The following is a 26387-nucleotide window of genomic DNA, read 5'->3' on the forward strand; positions in this document are numbered from 1 at the left end:
AACGCAAGAAATGAAACCAAGAATCAATAAGTGGGATACCATCAAATTAAAAAAACTTCAGTACCACAAAGAGAAATTATTAAGAGAGTGAGGACAGAGTGTATAGTTTGGGAAAAAATCCTTGCCAGCTATTTCTCTGACAGGGGTTAATATCCAGAATATATACAGAACTCAAAAAATTCAATGCCCAAAAATAATAACCCAATCAATAAATGGGCAAAAGAACTAAACAGACCATTTTTTTCCCCTGCTGGTACCAAAATACCTGACATGAACAATTAAAGGAGGAAAAGTTTATTTGGGGGCTCACAGTTTCCAAGGTCTCATTCCATAGGTGGCTGACTGTTTGAAGTAAGGCAGGATATCATGGTGGAAGAGTGTGGTGAAGGAAATCAGCTTAGAACATGGAACCAGGAAGCAGACAGAGAGAATTTTCCTCTCACCAAGGACAAAATATGTACTCCAAAGTTATGCCCCAAGGATTCACCTCCTCCAGCCACACCCTACCTGCCTACAATTATCAGCCAGTTAATTACTATCAGGAAGTTAATGCACTGATTAGGTTTAAACTCTAATGAACCAATTATTTCAGTATGAAACTTTCTTGCATTGTCTTACACATGTGCTTTGGGGAACATACACTATATACACCATAACACAGACATTTCTCAAAAGAAGGAACACATATGGCCAACAAATATATGAAAAAATACTTAACCATCACAATCAGGAAAATGCATATCAAAACTACACTAAGATTTCATCTCACTCCAGTCACAATGGCAATTATCAAGAAGATGAATAATAATAAATTCTGGTGAGGATGTGAGGAAAAGGTATACTGATACAATGTCGGTGGGATTGTAAATTTGTACAACTACTTTGAAAAGCAATGTGGAGATTCCCCACAAAACTAATAATGGGTCACCATAGGACCCAGCTATCCCACTCCTTGGTATTTATCCTGAAGAACTAGTATCTACATAGCATAATAATACAGCCACTACAATGTTTATAGCAGCACAAATCACAAGAGCCAAATTTTGTAATCAGCCCAGATGCCCATCAATAGATGAATGGAGGAAGTGTGGTATAGGTACACAATGGAGTTCCACTAAGGCATAATGAAGGATGAATGATGGCATTTGCTGGTAAATGGATGGAAATGGAGAAAATCATTCTAAGTAAAAAAAAAAAAATAAGCCAGACTCAGAAAATCAAGGGCTGAATGTTTTCTCTCATGGGAAAACTGGAACAAAATAAGGGAAAGAAGGCAGCGGTGGAAGAGATCAAATATCATGAAGATCTAGAGAAGATCAGTGAAATACAAGTAGGAGAATGAGAGGGGTGGGGCAGGAAGAGAGGAAAAGGGGAAGAAATATGGAACGAACCTAATAGAATCATGCACTATAAATACATAAAGGTACCAAAGGCAGTATCTCCTTTAGGTATATGTAGAAAGTGGCAATGAAACATAAATAAAGGAATGAAAGGAAGATCAGTGGAAAGAAAAGGCGGAGGGAGGAGGGAAGGAAAGGGAAGGGATAATGGGGATTGAAATAAAATTCTTCAAATGTATCATTATATCAAAAGGAAACCCAAATACTATGTGTAAATATAATACTCTAGTTTAAAAAGGAAAGTAAAGAAAGACCTCAAATAGGGAACCTGATTTTACAACTCAAGGAACTAGAAAAAGAACAAAACTAGGGCCAAAGACTACAAGAGAACGGAAATAATAAAGATTAAAACATAAAATAAGTGGAAAAAAACTAGAAAAAATTGATTAAAAAAACTAGAAAAAAAAGATTGGTGAAACGAAGTGTTGATTCTTAGAAAAAATAAAACTTCCTCTCATTCTAAATAGTCCTTTAGCTTGACTTCCAGAGAGGGAGGGAGAGAGGGAGAAGGAACTTGCTTAAGTAAATAAAACTATAAAATGAAGGAAGAGATATTACATTACAAGTGATACAAAATTGCAAAGGGTCATGAGACTACTATGAGCAATTATAGGTCAATAAGTTAGATAAATCAGAAGAAATAAATAAATTTTTAGATACCTACAACCTTCCAATGAATAAGGAGATTAAATCAGTAATCTAAAATCTACCAATGAAGATTTTAAAATCTTAACAAAGCCCAGGACATGATGGCTTCAAGGGATAGTTCTCCTGAACATTTAAAACATTAATGCCAGTCCTTCTCAAGCTATTCCAAAAAATTGAAGAGGAAAGAACACTTCTAGAATAAATTTATAAATCCAGTTACCCTGATACTAAAGTCAAATAAGGACACTACAAGAAAATAAAATTTCAGGCCAATAACTCTGAGGACTTTGATGCAAAAATTCTCAACAAAATATGTAGTTCAACAGCATATTTAAAGTATCATGTGCCATCACCAAACATATTAAGGAAATTTATTCCAGGCTGCAAGGATGATTCAAAATAAATCAATAAATATGATGTAGCACATTAAGAATGAAGAATAAAAATTATTATCTCAATAGATGCAGAAAAAGTATTTTGCAAAATTAAATGTCCATTCTTGTTAGAAAAAATATTAACATTGGGTATAGAAGGAATGTCCCCAAACATAATAGAGAACGTGTATTACAAGCCTATTACATTTGGTGGTGAAGGGCTGAAAGCTTTTTCTCTAAGATCAAGAAGAGTTCTGGGTATGGTGGTGCACACCCATAGTCCCGTAGTTCAGGAGGCTGAGACTGGAGGATCTCAGTTCGAAACCAACCTCAGCAACTTAGTGAGACTCTGTCTCAAAATAAAAAATAAGAATGCTGGCGATTAGCTCAATGGCAGAGAGCTCCTGGATTTGCTCCTCTATCTATCTATCTATCTATCTATCTATCTATCTATCTATCTATCCATCTATCTCAAGAACAAGGATGCCCATTTTTACCACTTCTTTTTAACATAATACTCAAAGTCTTAGCCATTTAGAAAGAAAAAGAAAACTCATCCAAATAGAAAATGAAGAAGTAAAATTGTTTGTTTGCAGATGACATAATTGCATACATAGAAAACTCTAAAAACTTCACAAAAAAAACCCAGAACTGTTAATATTTGCTTTATATTTTTAGGTGCACTGATGTTGGGGGTATAAATATTTATAGTCATTTTACCTTTTGATACAACAAGGTTATTAGCCTGAAATTTGTTGAACTAATAAATAAGTTAAAAGTTGCATGTTGCAAAATCAACATACAAAAGTCTGTTGAGTTTCTATACATCAACAACAATATATGTGAAAAAGAAATAAAGCAACCCCATTTATAACAGCATCAGAAATAATAAGATACTTAGCAATAAATTTAACCAAGGAAGTGATAGACCTGTATATGAAAGGCCAAAAGACATCAATTAAAGAAATTGAAGACATAAACACATGGAAAGATACCCTGTGTTCATGGTCTGGAAGCATTAGTATTATTAAAATATCCATACCACCCAAAGTATTCTATATATACAAAGCAATTGCTATCAAAATTCCAATGACATTTTTCAGAGAAATAGGAAAAAAATCCCCAAATTTATAAAGACCTTCATAGAGGACCCAAATAGCTAAAGTAATTTTGAGCAAAAAGATCAAAACTCTAGGCATCATATTTTCTGATTTCAAACTCTATTAGCAAAGTATAATAATCAAAACAGTATCATACTGCATAAATACCAATACCCAGGCCAAGAGAACAGAATCAAGAGCCCAGACTAAGCATACGTAGTGAACTAATATTTGGCACTGACTCCAAGAACTTACAGTGGGGAATGGATAGTCTCTTCAATAAATGATGCTGGCGGGGCTGGGGCTGAGGGCTCAGTGACAGAGCACTCTCCTGGCACGCGTGAGGCACTGGGTTTAACCTCAGCACCACATAAAAATATAATAAAGGTATTGTGTCTACCTACAATGAAAAAATATGTATATATATTAACAAAATTAATAAATGGTGTTGGGAAAATTGGACATTCACTTGCAAACTGAAACCCTTATCTGACATCACTCACAAAAATGAACTCAAAATGAATTAAATATTTAAATGTAAAGTCCTAACTGTAAAACTACAGTGAAGATACAGTTAACTACTGTAAAACTGCACAGAAAATGCTCCTTGACCTTGGTATTGGAAATTATTATTTTTTAATTAATATGGCATCAAAAGGACAAGCAACACAAGGAAGAAAAAAAAAGCAAATTGGATCCCATCAAACTAAAAATCTGTTCAGCAGATGGGCAAAATAGTCAAGAGAGCAAAAAGGCTTCCTACAGAATGGGAGATACTTGCAAACCATACACAGGGATATTCTGGAGATAATGACGTACTTACAGGACCCTTCATATTCGTGCCAGGTAGCTGTAAGCGCTGCAATTCACAGGGCATGACACACAGTGCAGTCATTATACTGAGATCGATGGTCCTATTGAATTTATTTTTCAGTAACAGCTTTTTTAAGATAAAATTCAACCAGGATGTTCACCCTGTAAAAATGTACAATTCAGTGCTTATAGTGTAGTCGTAGTTTCTCAACCATCATCTCTCCCTAATTCCAGAATATTTTCATCATTTCGGAAAGAAAACCCATATCCATTATCCTCTCCTTATTCCCCTGCCCCTCCCCCGCATAACCATTAGTGTACTTTCTTTCTCATTTATTATGGACATTTGAATTATAAAGTATGTGATTTTTAAAAAATCTACCTTCTTTCATTTAGCAGTTTTTCAACATTTATCAATGTTGTGGCACGCATCAGTGCTCTGTTGCTTTTAAATGGCTAAATAAAATGTTCCACTGGATATATAGGCTAGGTTTTTTTATTTATTCTTCAGTTGGTGTACATTTTTACCCCCAGAGTTTGGCTACTGTGATAATGCTACTGTGAACATTCATGTGCAAGTTTTTGTGTGGTCATATGTTTTCAGTTCTCTGGGATATATTATTAGGAATGGACTTGCTATATCATGATAATTTTATGGTTAACTATTTGAGGAACTGCAAAACTTTCTTTCCAAAGAAGATGAACTATCTTACATTCCCACTATCAATGAAAAGTTTTATAATTTCTCCATGTCTTTGCCCTACTTGTTATGATGTAACCACCGAGTCGATACCGGGTGATATATAATGGTTTTGATGTGCACTTCCCTAATGGTTAACGATGTTGAGCATGTTTTCATATGCTTATTGGCCATTTGTATATCTTCTTTAGAGAAGATATACAAAATCCTTTGTATGGGTTGGGGATATAGCTCAGTTGGTAGAGTGCTTGCCTAGTATGCACAAGGCCATGGGTTCAATCCCCAGCACCATACACACACAATCCTTTGCCTGTTTTTATAATTGGGTTATCTATCTATCTATCTATGTATCCATGTTTCTTTCTTTCTATCTATCTATCTATCTATCTATCTATCTATCTATCTATCTGGTTTTAAGAATTCTTCACATATTTTGGATATATGCTCCTTATTAGATTATGATTAGCAAATACTTTTTTCCTGTAGGTGTCTTTCCCCTTCGTTCATAGTGTACATGCAACACAATTTTTAAAAAACTGTTGGTAAATTCCAATTTATCTAGTTTCCTTCTTCATTACTTGTGCTTTTATTGTTATATCGGAGAAACCATTGCCTAACTCAAGATATTGAAGATTATTCTGTTTGCTTCTAATAGGTCTATAAATTTAGCTCTCTACTATAGGTAATTGATTTATTTTGAGTTACCATTTTTACATGGTGCAGGGTAGCCATCCAAGTTCATTGCTATGCTTATGGAAATCTAGATGTTTTGGCACTATTTGCTGAATAGACAGTTTTTTTTTTTCCTAATGAATTGTCTTGACACCTTTACCTAATCAACTGACCATCAAGTGAAAGATTTATTTCCAGGCTCTCAGTGCTATTCCATTGATCTGTACTCATATCCTTATGCCAGTGCCAAACTGTTGTAATTACTGTAACTTTTGAAATCAAGAAATCTGAGTCATACAACTTTGTTCTTTTTCAAGTTTATTTTGGCTACTTTTTTGATTTTTTGCATTTCTGTATGACTTTTTGGATCTGTTTGTCAAACTCTGAAAAAATGACAACTGGGATTTTGATAGGAATTGCTTTCAATCTGTAGATAAGTCTTGAGAATTTAGCCATTCTAAAAATATTAAGTTTTCCAGTCTATGTACATGGTATATCTTTCCATTTATTTAGGTCAATTTTATTCAGTAATGTTTTGTAGTTTTCAATGTACATGTCTTGATCTTCTTGTGTTAAATTTAATCTTAAGTATTTTTTGAGACTAATAAATCCATTTATTTTCTTAATTTCCTTTTTGGATTATTCATTGCTATTGTATAGAAATAGGATTTATTTTTGTATATCACTCTTATATTCTGTGAAATCTCTGCTCTCAGTGTTTTAGTTATAGTTGTGTGTGCATGAGTGTGAGTTCATGTATATTCATTAGAGTTTTCTATGTATAAGATTATGCTTTCTCTGAATAGGAATAATTTTAGTTTTTTCTTTCCAACCTAGATACTTTTAATTTCTTTTTCTTGGCAATAATTTTCCTTGTTAGAACTCCCAGGAAATGCTGAATATAAATGATAACAATTACAATCTTATCTTATTCCCAATATTATTAGAGAAAGCACCCACAAGTATGCTATTAGCTATGTGGTTTTGTAGGTGACCATAGCAAGCTGAGAAAATTTCCTTGTATTTCTACCTTTGGAGTGTTATGAAAATCCAATAATTTTGTTAAATGCTTTCTCTGTATCTGTGAGATAATCATGTGGTCTTTGTCCATTGTTTTATTAATATGCTATATTATATTGATTTATTTTCATACTTTTAATCAATTTTGTATTCCTGGCATAAACCTTGCTTTGATAAGGTTTACATAATCCTTTTCTTTTTATATATTCCCAGATTTGGTTTACTAATATTGTTGAGAAATTTTGAATCTATATTTATAAGGGATCTTGATTTGTAGCTTTATTTTCTTGCAATATCTTTGTCTGCTTTTGGTATCAGGGTAATCCTGAATCCTTACAATAAGAAGTGTTCTGCTCACCTTTCCGCCTCCTCCTCCTCCTTCTCCTTCCTCCTCTCTTTATCCCCCACCCCGCCCCACCCCATTTTGTTTTGTTTTGAAAGACTTTGCAAAGTATTATTATTAATTCCTTCTCAAATGTTTGGTAGAATTCATCTGTAAAGCTATCTAGTCTCAGGATTTTCTTTAATGGAAGTTTTCATGGATATAGTTTTTGGTTGATAATTTTTGTTTTTGTTTGTTTTTTTGTTTTGGCTTTTGACAATTTCATACTTAGGTATGAATCTCTTTGAGTTTATCTTACCTGGAGTTCTGTGAGCTTCTTGAATGTGCAGATTAATGCTTTTCATCATATTGAGAAGTTTTCTACTATTATTTATCATATTATTTCTTTCTTTTTATCACTCTTGTTTTTCTGAGACTCTGATTAGAAATATGCTAGTGTGCTTAGTGGTGTTTCACAGGTCTCCAAGGCTCTTTTCATTTTTCCTCATTCTTTTTTCTTTGTATATTTCAGACTAGATAATATTAATTGGCTTATCATCAAGTTACCTGATTCTTTATTCTACCAATACAGATATGCTGTTGAGCCCTTCCAGTGTTTTGGTTTTTTTTTTTTCATTTCAGTTATCACACTTTCAATTTGATATTTTTCATAATTGCTGTCTCTTTTTGGATATCAGATGAGACATTCCAATACTTTCCTTTAATTCTTTATATATGGTTCCCTTTGGTTCTCTGGCCATATTTATAATACCCAATTTAAAATCTTTGTCTAGTAAGTCTAATTTATAGTCTTTCTTAGGGATAGTTTCTATTGACTATTTATCTCCTATATGTATGAACCTTATTTTTCGTGTCTCATGATTATTTTTGAAAGCTGAATATTTTAAATAGCATCATATGGCAACTCTAGAAATCAGACCTCTGTCCCCACCCGGCTTCTCTTGGGTTTGTTGTTGTTTCTGTTTATTTGCTTGGAGACTTTTCTGAATGAATTCTGTAAAGTCTGTATCCTTTGTCTTATGTGGCCACTGAAGTTCTGCTGGTTTATTTAGTGGTCAGCTGATTCCATAAATATTTCCTTAATGGTTTGAATCGTTAAGTCACACAGCCTTTTCCAAAGGGGCTTTGTATTAGAGTATGTTTTCAGTGCCCTGGAAGTTTCCACTTTTGTTTTAACCTTTACTTTCTGCTTGCTGTATCTGAAGGTTCTTCAAGAGTTGAGAAATTAGGGTCCTTTCAGTTCTTTTCTAAGCATATGTGTGCACATGTGTAGCTTTGAAGATTCCCAGGAATATATTGGAGCTTTTCAATATATTTCATATATATATATATATATATATATATATATATATATATATATATATGCGGAGAGAGGGAGGGAGGGAGGGAAGGAGAAAGAGAGGTGTCTCCCTTAAACATCTCCTTCTCCAGTTTTTCCTTTTAATTGTTTGGCAACCTCTTCTGATCTCTCACTGGTAATTCTGCTTCATGGCTTTGCAGGACACCTTTTTATTCTTTGCTATGTCAACTAGTATAGCCTTTTGCACTTATCAGACTGAGCATGGCTTGCTTTTCGTGTGAGATATTCTGTTGACTTGATTCCTCCCATACTAGAGTATGATTCATGGAGAACAAGGGTAAATATTTCTTTCCGCATCTAAAAATGTGTAATACGCTCCCAACTGTTTGTGGAACAAGTGGGTTCTTGAACTCCATAGCGTAAGATTTTTTTATTTTTATTTCTGTGGTGTGTGGTATTTACCATGTTGGATTTAAAGCTCTTATTTTCATTAGAGTGGGAATTCTTTTAGGATGAACCTTTCTTTGCAAATTTTCATTTATTGGGAATGCATTTGAAGTGTGCAAATTATTTGTATCCCTGAAAGGTGCTGAATAGCCTCTAATTCCTCATCCTGATTTGATAATGCTACTGCTCTGGGTTCAGCAGAGCTGACCTTCCTAACCAAGTCATATCTATCCCTGAAAGGTTGATGCCCTGTGCTATGAGTTAAAGATTTGTGCATTAGGGCATGTGGCAGAAGACAGCTTGCATTATATTCCTCAGGGGAGCCTAAATTGAGTAGATGTGCCATGAAATTGACTTTGGCTTAAATATATACATTACATATATATATGATTTTAATTTATAATTGTAGTTAGGCATGCATGACAAATTTAGCATGTTAACCATTTCTTATTGTTCGGGAATGTTAAGTATGTTTACATTGTTGTCCAACAAACTTCTAAAGTAGTAGATTTTTTAACATTGAATCTCAGAGGTTGAAACTCTCTTGATTAATCAAAGGAGATGAAAATTTTGTGGATTATCCCAATGATGTGGATCTGTGCCCCTCCTCCCTGATGAGGTTGTAGAGGTGCATAGGTTGTAGAGGTGCATAGGATCCATTTCTGCTCATCTTGGCAGCTTAGAGAACTGCTTTGGAGGAAGGGAAGCCTAATATATGAGTTAAATGATATTTGAATCTTTTGGGTGGAGTAGAATGAATTATGCTACTTAGAAGCAGTATCTCACAGTGGGCAAAGTTTGACTTTGATGTGAGACCAATTATATTTGAATGTCTAGGTTTGTAACTTTGGATAAGTTACTTAATCTTTCCAAGCCTCTTTTGTTATAGGAAGAATGAGACTTGCTTAATTACCATAAGGACTCAGACATTTGCTCTTATAATATGACCACCCTTTTTGGTGTTGAAAATCAAATGCTAACTTTATCTCTGATATTTCCCTTTCACTTAGAATATTTTTCCCCCAGACACAAAATTCTGATCCATAAACATTCATATCTTTCTCTGTGTTTTATAATCCCAACATTATCTAGGCATTTATTTGACAAGGGTAGTTCTAAAAAGCTTTAAGGATACTTACCAATCACACTTGATGCTTTCTAGTTTTAGTGAAAATGCTGAGAAGGTGATTCCTGTACTTTTTTTCAAGAGAGGAAGAGGAGTTCTGATATATATATATATATATATATATATATATATAATGGTTATGTTAGTTAGAATATTTTATTGCACGGGATAGGAACAATCCTTAACTAACATAAGAAAATCAAGGAAATATTTGGAAAAAGACTTGGAGAGAGAGAGAGAGAGAGAGAGAGAGAGAGAGAGAGAGAGAGAGAGAGAGAAACACACTAGAATGGCTTCAAGGATCTTGGTATTTGGTATCAGAACAGATGGACAGCAATTTCTTTGCGGGCTATTGGAATTACCCAGCTCCAGCTACAGTCTTTGAGTTATTCGGTATAGGATTCAAATTTTGGGGAGAAAATCTAGTTGAACTCATTTTAGTCCTGTGCTTACATTTTGCTTAGAGTAACAAGTAGTAGTTTCACCAAGTCTACATGAAATGGGAGGATGGAGATTCCATGAATGAAGTTGGGGGGTATTACCAATTTGTCGAAGGCTTGTGGTAGGTATTGGAGAGGGGAAATCACTCTGCAGGTGCAACTTCATAGAAACTACCTGAACTGAATGAAGCTTGGTAGGCAGAAGCCACTTTGATGTGAGCACACTATCGTGTTTTCAATTCAGGAGCTATGAGAAACTCCCTGTTCACCTCCTAAATCTTTATAGTGTTTAGCTGATGTTTGGAAATCCAACTTTATGAAGAATTATTTTAAAATGGGATAGGATGATAAAAAGTCACATTGCTTGAGAGTTGGCTTTAGGATCTAGTAGAATTCTGATGTATGTCTACAAAGAGATATGTTGGGCATTCATTTTCTCAGAGCAGAGAGGCAGAGTCTAGAGTTCATCTCAACCCAGATTTGACTTCCATGGATGGTACATTGGGCAAGTTGCTTAATCAAGCTGAACATCCATTTCGCCAGCTATTGTGTGAGACTCATGATTCCACCTTTCATAGTTTTCCATGACAATATCCGTAGCATCTAGTACAGTTTCTGATAAACACAAGGTACTTGTCCCCTCTCTCAAACTCCTCGCCATCCTCAAAAAACAATTCGATATCTTCGTGATGAGGCATTGTGGAAACAGACCAACAATGTCTGGTGACTGCCCTTGAAGAGCCCTCTCCTAAGCAGATGGTTGTGGGCCAGCAGCATGAGATGTCCCCTGGCAGAGGGATGGAGGGGTGTGGCAGAGGGAACAGCTAGTTTGGTCAGGGAAACTTCTCCAGTAGAGGTGCATCCTGACACTGGGGAGCTGCCTAGCTGGAGTGGCCAGGAGAAAGGCTGGCGAGGTGTGTTAGAGAACTCAGGGGGTTTGTCATGATGGAGGGCAGTCATGCCCAGGACTAGGGCAGAGCGATGGCTGGGGAACTGGGCAAAAGTCATTGAGTCAGGAAGTTTGGCCTTTTCCTGGAAAACCTCTTAGCTAATGGAAATCCTTCTGGGTATATTTACTGTGCCTTGAAATGAGAAGGGAGGGGATGCCTGGTATAGACTGAATTATCCGCAGGGATCTGAACGCTGAGGACTGCATCCTGTTGCAGCTGGCGTCATTATTCCCTTCAAATTAACAGCTGCTATGGCACAGGATTTTCAAATGATACTGACTGATTAATGTTTTCATTTAGCTGAGCTAAGTCAGGGCTTCATAATAGATGTTTCCTCTTGGCCATAGGACTACCTTAAAAGGTTAGTAATGAATTTTTTTCTTTTGTTTTGTTTTCCCATTTTCTATCTGTTTTGGAAACACTTATTTAAAAGGGCATTTTTTCACTCAGCGTTCATGTCTTTCTCCCAAATCTTATATATGATGGAAGCCAAAGGAAACTAAAATACAAACTGGGATACACATTTGAATTGAAAATTTCTAGATTAAAAACTGAACCACCTCTCATTTTCATGCCCGTCCTACAGGCTAACTGGCATTTTTTTTTTTTTTTTTTGCACAGAAAAAAATTCAAATTCAACCACCCTTTATTTATGAAGTTAATTTTAGCAGATGTTTCACTAGTCCCTTGTGCAGCGGGGAGATTTGATGACAGGGCTTTCTTTGGGTTTCAGCAGTGACTTACATTAGTTGGTAACATATTGACTGATAAGACTTAGCATGAAAGGAATAACGTCCTGGCTTTAGGTTTTTTTGATCTTCATTTCTGACAAGGAAATGATAGAGTGTTTAACCCCAGCTAAGAGTGTTTTTCTCTTCATCCACTTTCCTATGTAGGTGGGCTGTCAGAGCTGCTAGAGATTTACTGGGATTTCATGACATCTGCATTTGGGACTTTTCGATTCCCTGTACCTGCATCCTCCACTGGAAGCCAATGAGGATTAATCCAGTTTGAGAAGCAGATACCTTTGTGAGGATCAGACTTTGCTCTGAGAAACCCCAAATAGGCAGATTATAGGACACAGCGTTTGAATATATGCCAATTAAGTTAGGTTTTCCGGTTTAGCCAAAGGTTTTAAGTGTTTTCAATTTGGATTGTCAGTCAAATAAAATTTAAATAAAGGTGTTCTCATGATTCAAGTTCAAACTGGAAAACATCATGAACTTTAGGACCACCCTGTTAAAATTATTTTCATATGCATGAAGGGAAAGATTAGGTCAGGGCGACCACTTCTTATAATAAGCAGCAGGGTAAGATGGTAAACAGGTTAGGAACATAAATTCAGGAGTCAGGTGTCCCCAACTTGTAGGCTGGTGTAGCCACTTACCTGCCCAGTGATAGTGGGCAATTTATTTAACTCTCTGTATCTTTCTCAGTTTCCCTTAATGAAGAAATGGAAATATGATTTTAAAAGGGTTCTTGAGAGACTTTAGAGCACAGCCTGACACAAATAAATTAATACATTTCACAAAAAAATGTTAGTCACAGTTACTGTTATTAATTAGTGACTATCATCATCATTAATATCACTTAGACCTGCACGTATGGCTAACGGAAATGGGGTTTTCTGAAAATTTGATTACACAGAGATTATGCCTGAGTTATCAAAAATCATTTTTTAAACTTTCTAAAACTAATTTCAAGTGTTATTAGCATAAAGAGAAGAATGATAAAAAGTACTTAGTGAGTAATAAGCATTATGTATGTAGGATATAATATCCACAAAATGTATAGCAAAATTGGACCCAGTACAAGCTGTTGTGGGTTGGCTTTGTCCCCATTTTTTTTTCCTGTGCTGGGGATTGAATCCAGGACCTCACACATGCTAGGCAAGTGCTCTGCCACTGAGGTACATTCTCAGCCCACTGTTTTTTTTTTTTTTTTTGCCAGTGAGAATAGTACTTACGCTAAGACGTCTCCTCTGGAACCAGATTCCTTGGTTCATTTCATATTTTGGATCTCCTAGTTCAAAGATGTATTCACTTGAATAAGTGATCTGTTTTCCCTTAGACTCATTTACTCACCTGCAAAACTGGTACAATTTTATCTCTACCCTCAAGCCTGTGATAATTGAGTGGGTTGGTACATAAAATGTTTAAGCAGTTCTTTATTCATGGAATGCAATAAATGGTATTGGATTTGGTTATAATTGTTATTTATCCCATTACTAGTGATAGGAATATTTTTATTCAACTGTATTTGGGGCATTGATAATTGATGTCTTGCCTTTTTCATGAGCCCTTGTTATTTTATCTTCTAGATAATTTTGTTTTTTCTTAGTATTCTAAAAATGTGTTTAATATATTAGGATAATTATTTCCTGAATTTTTCCTAGATTGTCATTTGCCTTTTTCTTTTACTTATCTTTATTATTATTTTTGGCTGCATGAACATTTTGATTTTATACAATAAAAGGTTGGGTGTTATTTTTGCACAAACTTTTTTTATATTTCTTTCTAAGAAAACTTAACATTGTAAAATGGCAGCTCTTTCTCAAATCAATTGGTGCATTTCTCAATCGATAATAATTTTATTTGAATGTTTACTCCAGATTTGGTAAATGGTTTTCAAGTTTAAAGGGGCAAAGTTAGCCAAACTGTTTTTAAAAAAGAAAAATAACGAGGTGATTTGCAATGCCAGGTTTTAAAGTGTGCTACTGGGATGAGATTAACTTGCAGATCACAGCTCAGGACAGGGCAGCACATAGAGTTGTGAAGAAGATGCATGTGAGTCTCTTTTTCTTTCGATCATGTTCATGCTCCATCTAAGTCAGGTATATTGGTCAGTAAATAGTATTGGGGCAGTGAGCCAACCTGGCCAGCTTTGTGAGATTTCGAAGGCCATTTGTTAGTGATTTAAAACAAAATGAAGTGATAAAAGGAAGCAAAACAGAATGCAAAATGAATTATATGATAAAAGGTAGGAGTGCAGCAGGCCATGGAAAGATTAACACACAGTCACTGAATGTCAATATCAAATGCCCTGGAGAGAGGCTCCCACATCCAGCAAGTGTCACATGATAGCTCTGGACCAATCAGCTGTGCCCCAAGACTGATCTTGTCTGCACTGGCCTGCTCTTGTGTTTGGGATTGGGGTGGATTTCAGAAGAGGAGTCAGTTCATGACAGGAATGATGCTCTTGAAGGTGAAGATCAGTGAGCTCTCGCTCAGTCCAAGGAAACAGTCACAGTGAAGCACATCTTAATCATTTATGCTTTTTGTTCCTTCTCTGGTTAAGTTCTTTAATTCCCCTTTCTCCCAACACACATACCCCAAGTCTTTTGAAAGAGAGCGTTCTAACAGTTTTATTCCCCTGTAGGAATAAAAACTTTCTTTTCAATTCCAGGAAAAAAAAAAAGAACAAAACAAAAAAACCCAGTCACAGTCAAAGTGAGAAGTCTCCAAAGTATTTACCCTTTATTGCTTTTAGGACTTTAAATATTTCAACTTAATCTTCTTACATTTCTTAAATATTAGATGCATTGTGAGCATGCACACACACACACACACACACAGCAAAAATCTGGGCTTGTAAAGGTCTCACTCAATCATTTGTCCTTGACCTTTCTATTCTAGATTCGTTTCCAAATTGTCACTCTTATAGACATTGTCTTTTCATGGTGAACCTCCCATTATGTATATAGTTAGTATTGCATTTTTTTTCTTTTGTAAGGTTTTGCTAACCAATACCCAATAGAAGCATTTCCTGTTCTTCCTCATGCTGGTTATTCTAACGAAGAATAGTGTAGATAATTCTACCTTTGTTTGGGTCTTGCAACAGCAAAGTTGTATTCATTTGCTTTGCTTTTTAAATCATCAACTTCTGCTAAAGCTCATCTAACTTAGTAGCTTCTATGATAATTATATATTAAAAAAAACACAACTAAAGCAATTTAGTAATCATGTTGCAGTAGTGACTGGAGAGCTCCTCATCATTGGTTCGATTTTGCACTGAGTTTCCCAGATAGTCAGTTCTTTCGATGTGCAAAGGTAGATGCTATCAAGGAAATGTTTCTGCAAGACAAATACATATGAGAAATACGGGGTCAAACAAAATCAAACTGATGCTTTAGCGACAGGCTTCTTAGAGGCACTGATGAGCTAGAATGCTTTGTGGAGCCTCAAGAGGGCAATATAATTTGAAGCATTTCTCAAATTTATTACACCACAGAGCTCCTTGTTCTCAGGCTGCTTGTGGGAACAATAACCTTCAAAAGACACTTTTGGGAAATGGCTATATAATTAAGTGTTCAAGTTGTATTAATTTTCTCATTACTAAATTTTAAAAGGTACTCGCTGTTGCATCTTGGTTGGATGTGCCCGAGGAAATCCAGGGCAGGTAGTGCCGAGCAGGTTAGGGCTCCTGCAACTGCTGTGGGTCTTTGAGTATCCGCTTTCCTCTCCCGGGCTTGCATCTCCTCATCTGCAGGTCGAGGGTCCTGTGTGAGGGACCTCTGACTCAAGGAGCATAGGGATCTTCACCCTAAGATGCTGTTGGTGTTGTCATACCATAAAGTTAATCATGTTTCTTGTCAAAAAAGGAAGACGCTTTCTCCGTTTCCCAGAACATGTTCTCAGTATGCTCTGTCTTGTCCATTTAGAGCTACTTTATTTATTTCTTTATAGAGACCATTTATTCCTCTTGAGACCAGATTGCTGTTTGTTTTCAGATTTGACATGATCAAAGCTGCCACTTCTTTCACTAACTGGCAACTTACAATCTCATTTAAAATTGTCAGTAAACCAAAAGCCACTGAAGTTTAAGGGACAAACATGCCACCTTCTGGGAAACTCTGAAGGGCCATTTTCACCTTGAATGGGGTGTTTAAGAAGTCAGGCGGTATGTCTGCTGTGCCCTCCAGTCTGATGCTCACTACTTGGGGATGGTGAAACTTTCCCCCTTTCCTCTGCAGCCTCGGGGTAGAGTCGGAACTTGTACTGACTTTTGCTGACCAGCAGGTGCACCCGGCCCTCCAGGCTCTCCTCCCACTGGACTCCCAAAGTGGACTCAAGATTTATTTTCAACAAATAGCATTACAGGAGTGAAAAAAACAAACATTTTTAAAAAATGTTTGGAATTCCTGTCATGGTTTTCTGGTTAAATCTGAAGATTAGTTTGCATTATACAGTCATGAGGTTTTAAACCATTTAGCAAAAAGACTTCTAAGGACTGAAGCTGTTCTGTTCTCTAAGTTTATTGCCATTATTTGGAAATGAAAAGGGCAGATAAACTTTCTAAACTAACAACCAAATAGTGGGATCTCCTGTCCCGAGTTGTGACATGCTCAAAGGAGGAACAGGGAACTGGGACCTCAAGTTTTAAAATCTGAGGTCCACAGATTTCCTCTGCATTGGACAGAGGCATGCACATGTGTAGAGGCGGGGACTCTGAGTGACACTGAGAAACAGCCAAACTCCAGGTTATCACTGTCTAAGTAGGTGTATCTGCAAGGCTTGGCATAGACGATAGGACTGGAATGTGTGGGTGCTGCTCTGAGGAGGCCTTTGGGCTCATGTCTCATGCCTGCATTGCCCCTCCCTTTGCCTGGAGCAGAAGGAGGGCCTTGTTGCTCAGATTTGTTAAGTTGGAACTCTGCAGAAAGACCTTCTGAAGATAAGAGGAAGGAAAAACAGAACATTGGACACTGAAACAAAACAAAACAAAACAAAACAAAAAACCTTCCTGTTTGCCTGTGTGCCAGGCAAGCACTCTACCACTGATCCACATCCCCAGCCCCTTGTTTTTAAGACAAGTATTTAAGAACTGAAGAAAGAAGCATTGGTAGAATGACAGATAACTGGGCCTTTAGAGGGCCTTTATGTGCTATTCTGGAAAAACTTCAGTAATGGCTCAAAGGAAGAATGACAGTGATATCTCCAGTATTACTCAATTAGAAGATTTTTCTTACAGAACAGAATTCCAATGTTGTTCAGCTCCTTATTGCTACCATTTGGTCCTGTGGATGGATTATTTACCTCACTTACTATAATTCTTGGGATGTTGACCTTATTTTCACACTAGTTCTTAAGATTATATAAGCATGGCTGTATCCATATTGGTTCCTTCTCTTTCTCTGTTCTTTCTGAGAAAGTCATGGGTTATCCATAAGGTATCTTCTACTATATTACAGAAGACACCACTATTAGAATTCAGATGGATTTATCATATTCTGATGGTGGAAAATGTTTAACCCAAAGCAGAAACAACATAGGGTTCATGCTGAAATATTCTGTTGAGCCTTTGATAAAATCTGGTTGTTTCCAGATTTTATTTATTTCATTTTATTTTGTATTATTTTGAATGTGACTGCTATTGATATTCTTCTGTTAGGCTGCACTGTGAGGAATGGCTATTTTATAGGTGAAAATGGTCCTATCTTAGCACTTCAGTATGATTCAGATTATATATCAGATAATAATATCTGAGGAATATACTTACACACATCTTCAACTATTCAAATGAAAATTGATTGTGTTATGAAAAGATTGTACCAATTTATACCCTTGTTTGAAATCTACCATTGTCCTACCTCCTACCAACATTTGATATACATTTTTGTTTTGGTGAGTATGTTAGCTTTCTGTCACTGTGTCAAAATCCCTGAGGTAATCAACTTGTAAGGAGAAAAGGTTTATTTTGGCTAAAAGTTTCAGTCTCTGGTCTCTTGGCCCTATTGCTTTTGGGTCTTTGTGATGAACTACCCCATCGCAGAAGTGCATGGTGGAGAAAATTGCTTACCTTCTGGCAATATTTTGGAGAGACAGAAAGAGGTGGAGTCTCCCCTATAGGGCACACCCCAAATGACGTAACTTCCTGCCACTCTGCCCTCCATCTTAAAGGTCCTACCACCTCTCAGTCTTGCTACAGGCTGAGAATTAAGTCTTCAATATATGTACCTTTGGGGATACTCAAGATTCAAACTATAGCATTGGATTTAATGTGTAGTTCTATAAATACCAATGAAATTAAAGATCATTCCATATATTTTTTTTTGCCATTTCTTCTACATATGCCTGTTCATATCTTTTGCTCATTTATCTATCAGTTGCTTGGTTTTTTTTCTGATTTAATTGTAGAAATTCTTTCTATAGTCTAAATATGAGTCCTTTGTCAATTATATGTATTGCAAATATTTGTTCCCAGTTTTGGGGTTGTCTTTTCACTCTCTTTATGGTGTCTTTTTATATTGATTTGGAATTGATGTTTTGTGGATGGAATGGATCCAAATTTGTTATTTTGCAGTTGTCCAACACCAGATTCCCTCTGAAATACAAAGTCATTACTTTTATGCCTCAAATATCCCTATACAAGTAATTATATTTTTTTGCTCTGCTCCATTGATCAGTTTTACTGTTCCTGCACCAACACCACACTTTATTAAATGCCCACACACATCAATCATTTTCTTTAGGAGTCTCAGTCTGTTTTAGCCTTTTGCTTTCTGTATAAATATTAGAACCATCTTGCCAAGTTTCACAAAATCTGTGTTGGGATTTTGACTGAAATAGTGTTGAATCTTTAGATCAATTTGGCAAAACTGACATTTTTAACTTAAATCTTCCAGCTCATGAAGATTAACTTAAAAGTCTTTCAATTAAGTTTTATAATTTCTGTACGAGACCTTTGATACATAGATTTTGTTAAATTTATTTTGAGTACTCCATTGCTGAGGTTTTCCTAAATCACACAGTTTTAATTATTGTCATATTTTCTGTTTTACTCTAGTCTATAAAATGCATTTAGTTTTTATATGTTGATTTTGTGTTCCTTGCTTTGCTTAACTCATTAATTTCAATGACTTGCCAGTAGATTCTTTTATAAATTCTACATATATAATAGTATCATTGGCAAATAAGAGTTCCGTTTCTTCTCCCCTGCCATCTTTGCATCTTTTATTTCCTTTTCTGGTTTAATAGCTCTGTCTAGATTTTCCAGTATTATATTTAGATCTGGTAATATCTGACATATATGTGTTTTATGAGAATCTTCAAAAGAATCTTTTCCATGTTTTCTTCTTAAATTTGATGTCACCAGTGTACTTTTTGTAGATGTTCTCTAAATATTTTCAACGTTTCCCTAATAAGTGTGATATTTTCAGTTCATTTTTTGTTGACATTCTCTGTCAGATTTAAGGAAATTTCCTTTTGTTCCTATGTGGCTAAGAATTTTTATCTTTTCAAAATCATGAATGGGATTTCTTTTTTCTATATCAATTTAAATAATCATTGTGTTTTCTTTTTTTAATTAGTGAGTCATTGAATTACGTGAACCAGTATTCAAGTTATATCAACCTTGTATTACTAGAATAGGCTTCCTGTGGTCATTATGTGCTATCTTTTACATTCATTGGTATGTTTGATTTGCCAATATTTTGTTTTCATTTTTGTAATTAATTTAGAATGAAACTAACATTTAAAAAAATATCTTCATTCTAGTATGGTTTGGGTTAAATAATAAGCCTCATAAAATGGATGGAAGAGTGTTCCCTCATTTCTATGCATTTTTTTTTACCTTAACATATGGAATTTGGAAAAATCATTTGAGTTTGATGTATTTGGGAAGTATTATTGATTGATTCATATTCTTGAATGACAATAAGTTGTTTTGTTCTTCTAATTATTCCCAAATCAATTTTAATAAAATATAGTTTTCTAAGAATTTGTCTTTTCTTTCCAAAATTTCAAATTTATTACCCACCTTTAAAATATTTTTCTAATAGTTTTACATACCTGATTTTTCTACAAAGTTATATAAAAATTAACTGATTCCTTATTATACCTCTTGCAGATTTTTACACCTTTTATCTAAAGTTTCATTTAGTGTTTACCCTATATTGAATATCTTTTCATGGGCTTCTTGGCCATTTGTGTATGCTCTTTTGTAAAGTAGCTGTTTCAGTCTTTTGCTTATTTTAAAATTAGCTTCTTCTTGTGTTGGAAGAATTTTTACCTCTTCAGGATACAAGTTGTTAGAGATGTTTATTGCAAATATTTTTTCTCAGTTGGTGATTTGCTTTTTGATTTTTTTTAAAGAGTGTTTTTGGAAGAGCAGAAGGATTTCATTATAATGAAGTCCAAGTCATGACATTTACTCTTTCTGAATAATGCTTTTTGTGTCTTAAAATCTTTGCTTACCCTAAAATTATTCACATTTTTTCCCTTTGTTTCTTTAGAAGTTTTATAGTTTCAGGTTTACCCTCTATGATAAATGTTGAATTAATTTTTTTTGAGTGTGAGTTGATATATAGGTTGTTGTCCCTTTTATTTTTCTAGATGGATATTCAGGTGTTCCAGAATCATTTGTTGAAAAGACTCTCCTTTCTCACATTGATTTACCCTGGCATCTTTGCAGTATAATTTGTTGTGTTTACCTATTTCCAGACTCTATATCCCATTGTTCTTTATGCCTACTGGTATGGACTGTGTATGGGTTGTGTCCTCCTAAAATTCAAAAAAGAGGGAGAAGATGAGCAACTTCAAGCCAAGGGGAGAGGCCTCAGAAGAAACCAGCTCTGCTCACACCTCGATCTCAGAATTCCAGCCTCCGGAACAGTGAGGAAAGACAATTCTGTTAAGTCATCCCGTCTGAAGTACTTTGTTGTGGCCATTCGACTAAACTAGTGCAGATTATTTTTAAAAGAGTAAGGTACTGCTGTAATGAGTACCTAAAAATGTGGAAGTGAGTAATGGGTAGAGGCTCGAAGAGTGTTGAGGTAGGTGTTAGAAAAAGCCTCATTTGTGAAATTTGTGCCCCTCCCAAATTCATGCAGGAACTTACTCCCCAATGTGATGGTATAAAGAGGTGGGGCCTTTGGGGAAGTAATTAAACCATGAGAGCTCCACATGAATGGGATTATAAAAGAGGCTCCAGAGAGCTGCCTCCTCTTTGCATCTCTTCTCAAGAGGACACACATTTACACTGTTTGCCCTCCCACCATGTGGGAACTCAGCAAGAAGGTGCCATTTTGGAAGCAGAGAGCAGCCCTCCCCAGATACCGAATCTTCTAGCACTTCAATCTTAGACTCCCCAGCCTCCAGAGAGAAATTCTTTATAAATTACTCAGCTTAGTAAGGTATTTTGCTAAGTGGCCTGAGTGGACGAAGACAGAAATTGGGTACTGAGAAATGGAGTGTTGCTATAATAAATACCTGAAAATGTGAAAGTGGCTTTGGAACTGAGAAGTGGGTAGAATTTGGAAGAGTTTGCAAATGAGTACTAGAAGAAGCCTAATTTGCCTTGAGTGGAGCATTAAAGGTGATTTCTCTGAAGAGGAGGAGAACTGTAGAGAAAGCCTCCATCTTCTAGGAGATTACATAAGTGGTTGTGATTAGAATATTGAAAAGATGAATGGTAAAGGCAATTCTGATGCTATCTTAGGTGGAAATGAGAGACAAGGCATGGAAAGCAGGAGGCAAGGTGGTCCTTATTATGAAGTGGCAAAGAACTTGGCTGAAATGTTTCTGTGTCCTTATGCTCTGTGGAAGGTGGAATTTGCAGATGATACCTTGGGCCATTTGGCAGAAGAAACCTGTAAACAAAGGATTGAGGGTGCTGCATGGCTTCTCTTGACTACTTGCAATAAAACGTGAAAAGAGAGAGACAAAGATGGAATTTATAATCAAAGGCAAAGCAAAGCTTAAAGATTTGGAAGATTTTTGGCCTGGCCCTGTTGTCTGGAATGAAAAGGCAAATTCAGGAGAGAATGCCAAGGATGTGGCCAAGTGAACTTTGATAAGGAGATTGGCAGATATGTAAAGAAGCTGATGTTACCTGTCAAGAGAATGGAAGAATGGTTCAGAGGATAATTTGGAGATCTTCCAGGTTGCCACTCCTGTCACAGGCCCCGAGTGCCAGGACTTTGAGGACAGAACAATTTCCAGCTGCCTTTGAGACCTGTAAGGAAGTGATGCACCCACCTAGATTCCAATGCTTCTCTTGATTAATATAGCATTACCGTTGGGGCATTTAGTAGTGAGTAGAGGTGGTGGGAGTGAATGTCTTTGTCCTTTTTCTGATCTTAAGGAGCATTCAGGCTTTTGTCACTGAGTACAATGCTAGTTGCATATTTTTTAAAAAATGATTTTACTTTTGTAAATGCCCTTTATATGACTGAAGAAGTTCCTTGTAATCTTGGTTTGCAGAGGGTTTCCATCATGAATGAGTTTTGGATTTTATGAAATGCTTTTTTCTACCGCTATTAAAGTGATCACATGGCATTTTCCTTTTTTTATGTTAACGTGATGAATTACACGGATTTATCTTTGAATGATGAGAAAACTGAATTAGATAAACCCTATTTGGTCATGGTATATAATTTTCTTTACATCTTTTTTCCCTGTCATATGTATTATAAATGAATTGTCAGTTTCTTTTAATTTGTTATATATGACAGCAGGATGCATTACAATTCATATTACACATATAGAGCACAGTTTTTCATATCTCTGGTTGTACACAAAGTAGAGTCACACCATTCATGTCTTCATACATGTACTTAGGGTAATGGTGTCCCTTCTTTAAATCTTGCTGGAATGGTTTTGATAATATTATGTTAAGGTTGTTTGCATTGATATTTATGATGGCCTTCAGTTCTGAAGAATCTTCTGGCAATATATATGTGATTTTATTTTATCTCTAGTAACAGTCATTAATTAAAGTTCACTTTTAAAAGTATAGTTTCCCAGGTTGGGGATATAGTGCCGTGGCAGAGTGTATGCTTACCTTGGGTTTAATTCTCAAAACCCACCCCTATAGAATTTTCCACAATTTTTAGGTATATACTACTGGGAGATGTTTTCCTGAAATATCATCCTTTCTACTCCTGAGAAAATGGCAAAATAATTATTTTTCTTTCTTTGTTTCCTTTCTTGGAAGATAGATTTTTGATGTCTAGCTTTTATTTCATAGTTATATGATTAAAACTTTGAGGAACATAGTATACATATTACTTTTTCAGAAAAACATTATAGTTGGTTATTTTGTAATTACATATAATATTTGTAATTTAAAACTTCAAGCCACAGAAATTAAGGATTCTTGGATATTTCCTTTTGTCATTTAATGGAAATGCACACAAAATCTGATGTTTATAGTTCATTTTATTGACTGGAATCCTTTCTTTCATCTTCATTTAAGAGTCAGAATGATAATATTGGCAGATGATAAGTTATCTTCTCATTTTCCCTGTAGCCTTTGCTGAAGATATAATTACTGACCAAGTATGAGGGCAGAGAAAGACTCTTCCTTTATTTACATGTACATATAAACTCTGTTTTAATGACGGAACCGGTTGATTTTGTCCATATAGAGCTTTCGTCTTGTCCTCAATTTGTGATTTCTCCTTTGGTTTCCCAGGTCTTGTCTCACTGTCCGTGTTTGATATTAAATCATGGGGAGGAAGCTGGACCTGTCCGGCTTGACGGATGATGAAACAGAGCATGTCCTCCAGGTGGTTCAGAGAGACTTCAATCTCCGAAAAAAAGAGGAAGAACGACTAAGGTGAGCTGCCTGCAGTGTCTGATGGTGTGCACCCAGGTGTGGGTGTGCACCCAGGTGTGTGCGCGCCACTGGCTCTGAGTTCAGATGCCTTGTGTACATCCTTATATTTAAGAGGGAGGCTTAATTAATGTTGTGCAAAGGCTTGTCAGCTGCAATGCTGGGCATCATGAAACCAGTTCCAAAATGTGACTTCACCTTCTTCCTGACATGGTTTCACTGGGGCTGCTCACCCTGTGAGCTGTGATTAGCTGTAGAACAGGTGGTCTCTGGTGATGATGGCCATTTTAAGTTTTCCCCTGGCATTAGTTTTCCTGTTATCAGATCTTACTGAAGAATAACCGAAGCACAATTCCTGGGAGAATTAGACGTGTGTGTGTGTGTGTGTGTGTGAGTGTGTGTGTGTGTGTGTGTGTGTATCTTCTGTTAGAAATCCCGATGACCATGGTCAAGGGAAAGTAGTCTAAAGACCCCCTATGAGGAAGCAGACCACGGGGCTGGAATGGGGTCAGCTAGCCCAGCACCACCCTCCAGGAGGTAGTTTCCTGACTCTTCTGCAGTTGATATTTCCTCATGGGATGTTTTTGGAAATACTGTTGTTCCCAAATTTGGAAGAAGTCACAGTGAGATTATGTGTTAGGCCTAGCATGTTTCAACGTAATATTAAGTCATTATTTGCTCCTTTCTTCATATATATATATATATATATTAGTCATCCTTTGGAATTCCATAGTTTTATTCGCACTGAGCTCAGAACCTCAGAGGCTTAATAATTTATCCCTCGACTTGGTCTCCACATTCAGGCCAAGCCTTGCTGATTCTGCCTCCTTGACATCTCTCCTCTGCTTTTTCCTAGTCTGGCTTCCATTGCTCTTTACCAGACCTTGAGGTGATCTTCACCGTCCCCTTGCCTTTAGGTCTTCGCATCTACTCTTCTACATACGTGCAACTCACAGAGTGAGCAGCTGCCCATCAAAGCTGTGACAGGGAGGGGACCTGTCACATTTCTGAAGTGACCTTATGGTACCTCTTTTCCCTGCTCTGCTGATCTTTATGGCTCTCAACGGATTTCCTGGCAGTGTTCCCAGCTGCTGGCCCGGAGTTCAGATGTCTTTATGTCAAATGTGAATGTATTTTTATTTGTCATTTGCTCTCTATCTCCTCCGCCCAGAATAGCCCTGTGCAATAGAAATATAATGTGAGACATATACATAATTTAAAATTTTTAGTATTCTTACTGAAAGAAATAGAGAAAAGTTCATTTCAATACTATTTTTTATTTAACCTTATATATCCAAAATATTTGAATTTCAAAATTCATTCAATATAAAATGATTAATGAGTTACTTGACTAAATTTTTGAGGTCTGGTGTGTGTCTCTCATTTCAAGGGTTCAGAAGCCACATGTGGCTGGTCACTATAAAGTCCTTGGGGCAGAGACTTGCTCATTGTTATGTATCCAACAACTAGAAAAGTATCTAACTCAGGGCTTTTAAAAAAATCAATTTATTTGGGGCTAGGGTTGTGGCTCAGTGGCAGAGCACTTGCCTCGCACATGTGAGGCACTGGGTTTGATCCTCAGCAGCATATAAAAAAATAAACAAAATAAACATATAAGAAATCAATTTATTCTTTAATGAATTTATTATCATCCATCAAACAAGAGCATATTGATGTATACTATATGAGGCCAAAACAGTGGTGGAAATAAAGATGATTATACTGAGATGCTCACAGTCTAGTCGTGGAAGCAGCATTTAAAAAAAAAAAAAAACAGGAATTCCAGGGTGCTCCAAAGGAGAGGGAGGACAACCCATTTTGAAAGGTAGGAAAGACTGACCAGTTTTAAGCTGAGGGTTAAAGGCATAATCAGAGCTTGTATACAGTTAAGCAGCTCCACATTTGGATATGGGATGTAGAAGAGAACGGAGTCAAGGAGGACCCAAGGTTTGGCTTGCAAAACTGGATGAATGAAGTTATCATTCACCGAATAAAGAAGACAGAGGAGGAAAATAGTTGGAAGTTGGGTAAGGTTGAGAATTCTATTTTAACTTCAATATTTGAGGTATTTATTAGACATCCAAAGGAGAGATCAGGTTGTCATTTATATGTGGACCTCTAGAGTTCAGGTGGCAGGTTCAAATTAGAGATTAAATTGTGGTGGTGGTAAAAGTGATGGAAGAGTAGATGGATTGGAGAAATGTAGTACCATTGTCAGGCAGTGCCAAGACTTACTCAAAGTCTGTGGTCTCTATATGGAGAGGTTTTCTTGTGGTACTGTTTCTTCTTCATTGTTCAGTTTGTCTCCTCTACTGGACCGTGGGCAAGAATTATGTAGTTCAGTGTTCCAAGCTACAGGCAAAACCCTGGTACATGGTAGTATTCCTGTATCTGTGGAATGGAAGGATAAATTGGATTTTAAAGTTATGTGGCCAAATTCAATTGTGGCTTGAATAGTTAGTCCCAGTTATGTTTCCTTTGGATCATAAAAGATCTGTG

General features: G+C 36.2%; 1 protein-coding gene across 4 annotated transcripts in view; it reads left to right on the forward strand.

Annotated features, from left to right (window-relative positions):
- Myrip (myosin VIIA and Rab interacting protein) overlaps window positions 1-26387 on the forward strand; it is a 323355-nt gene that overhangs the window by 40769 nt on the left and 256199 nt on the right. For all 4 annotated transcript variants that reach the window (XM_046437173.2, XM_046437170.2, XM_046437171.2 and 1 more), the window contains exon 2: window positions 23748-23891. In XM_046437173.2, the coding sequence (XP_046293129.1) occupies window positions 23782-23891 (110 nt within the window). In that variant the 5' untranslated portion in view covers window positions 23748-23781. The remainder of the gene's footprint in view (window positions 1-23747; window positions 23892-26387) is intronic.

This window comes from Marmota monax, unplaced genomic scaffold, assembly GCF_021218885.2.
Source record: "Marmota monax isolate L192 unplaced genomic scaffold, Marmota_monax_Labrador192_F-V1.1 WCK01_AAM20220418_F8-fsc00021, whole genome shotgun sequence".
In the NCBI taxonomy this organism is placed as follows: Eukaryota; Metazoa; Chordata; class Mammalia; order Rodentia; family Sciuridae; genus Marmota; species Marmota monax.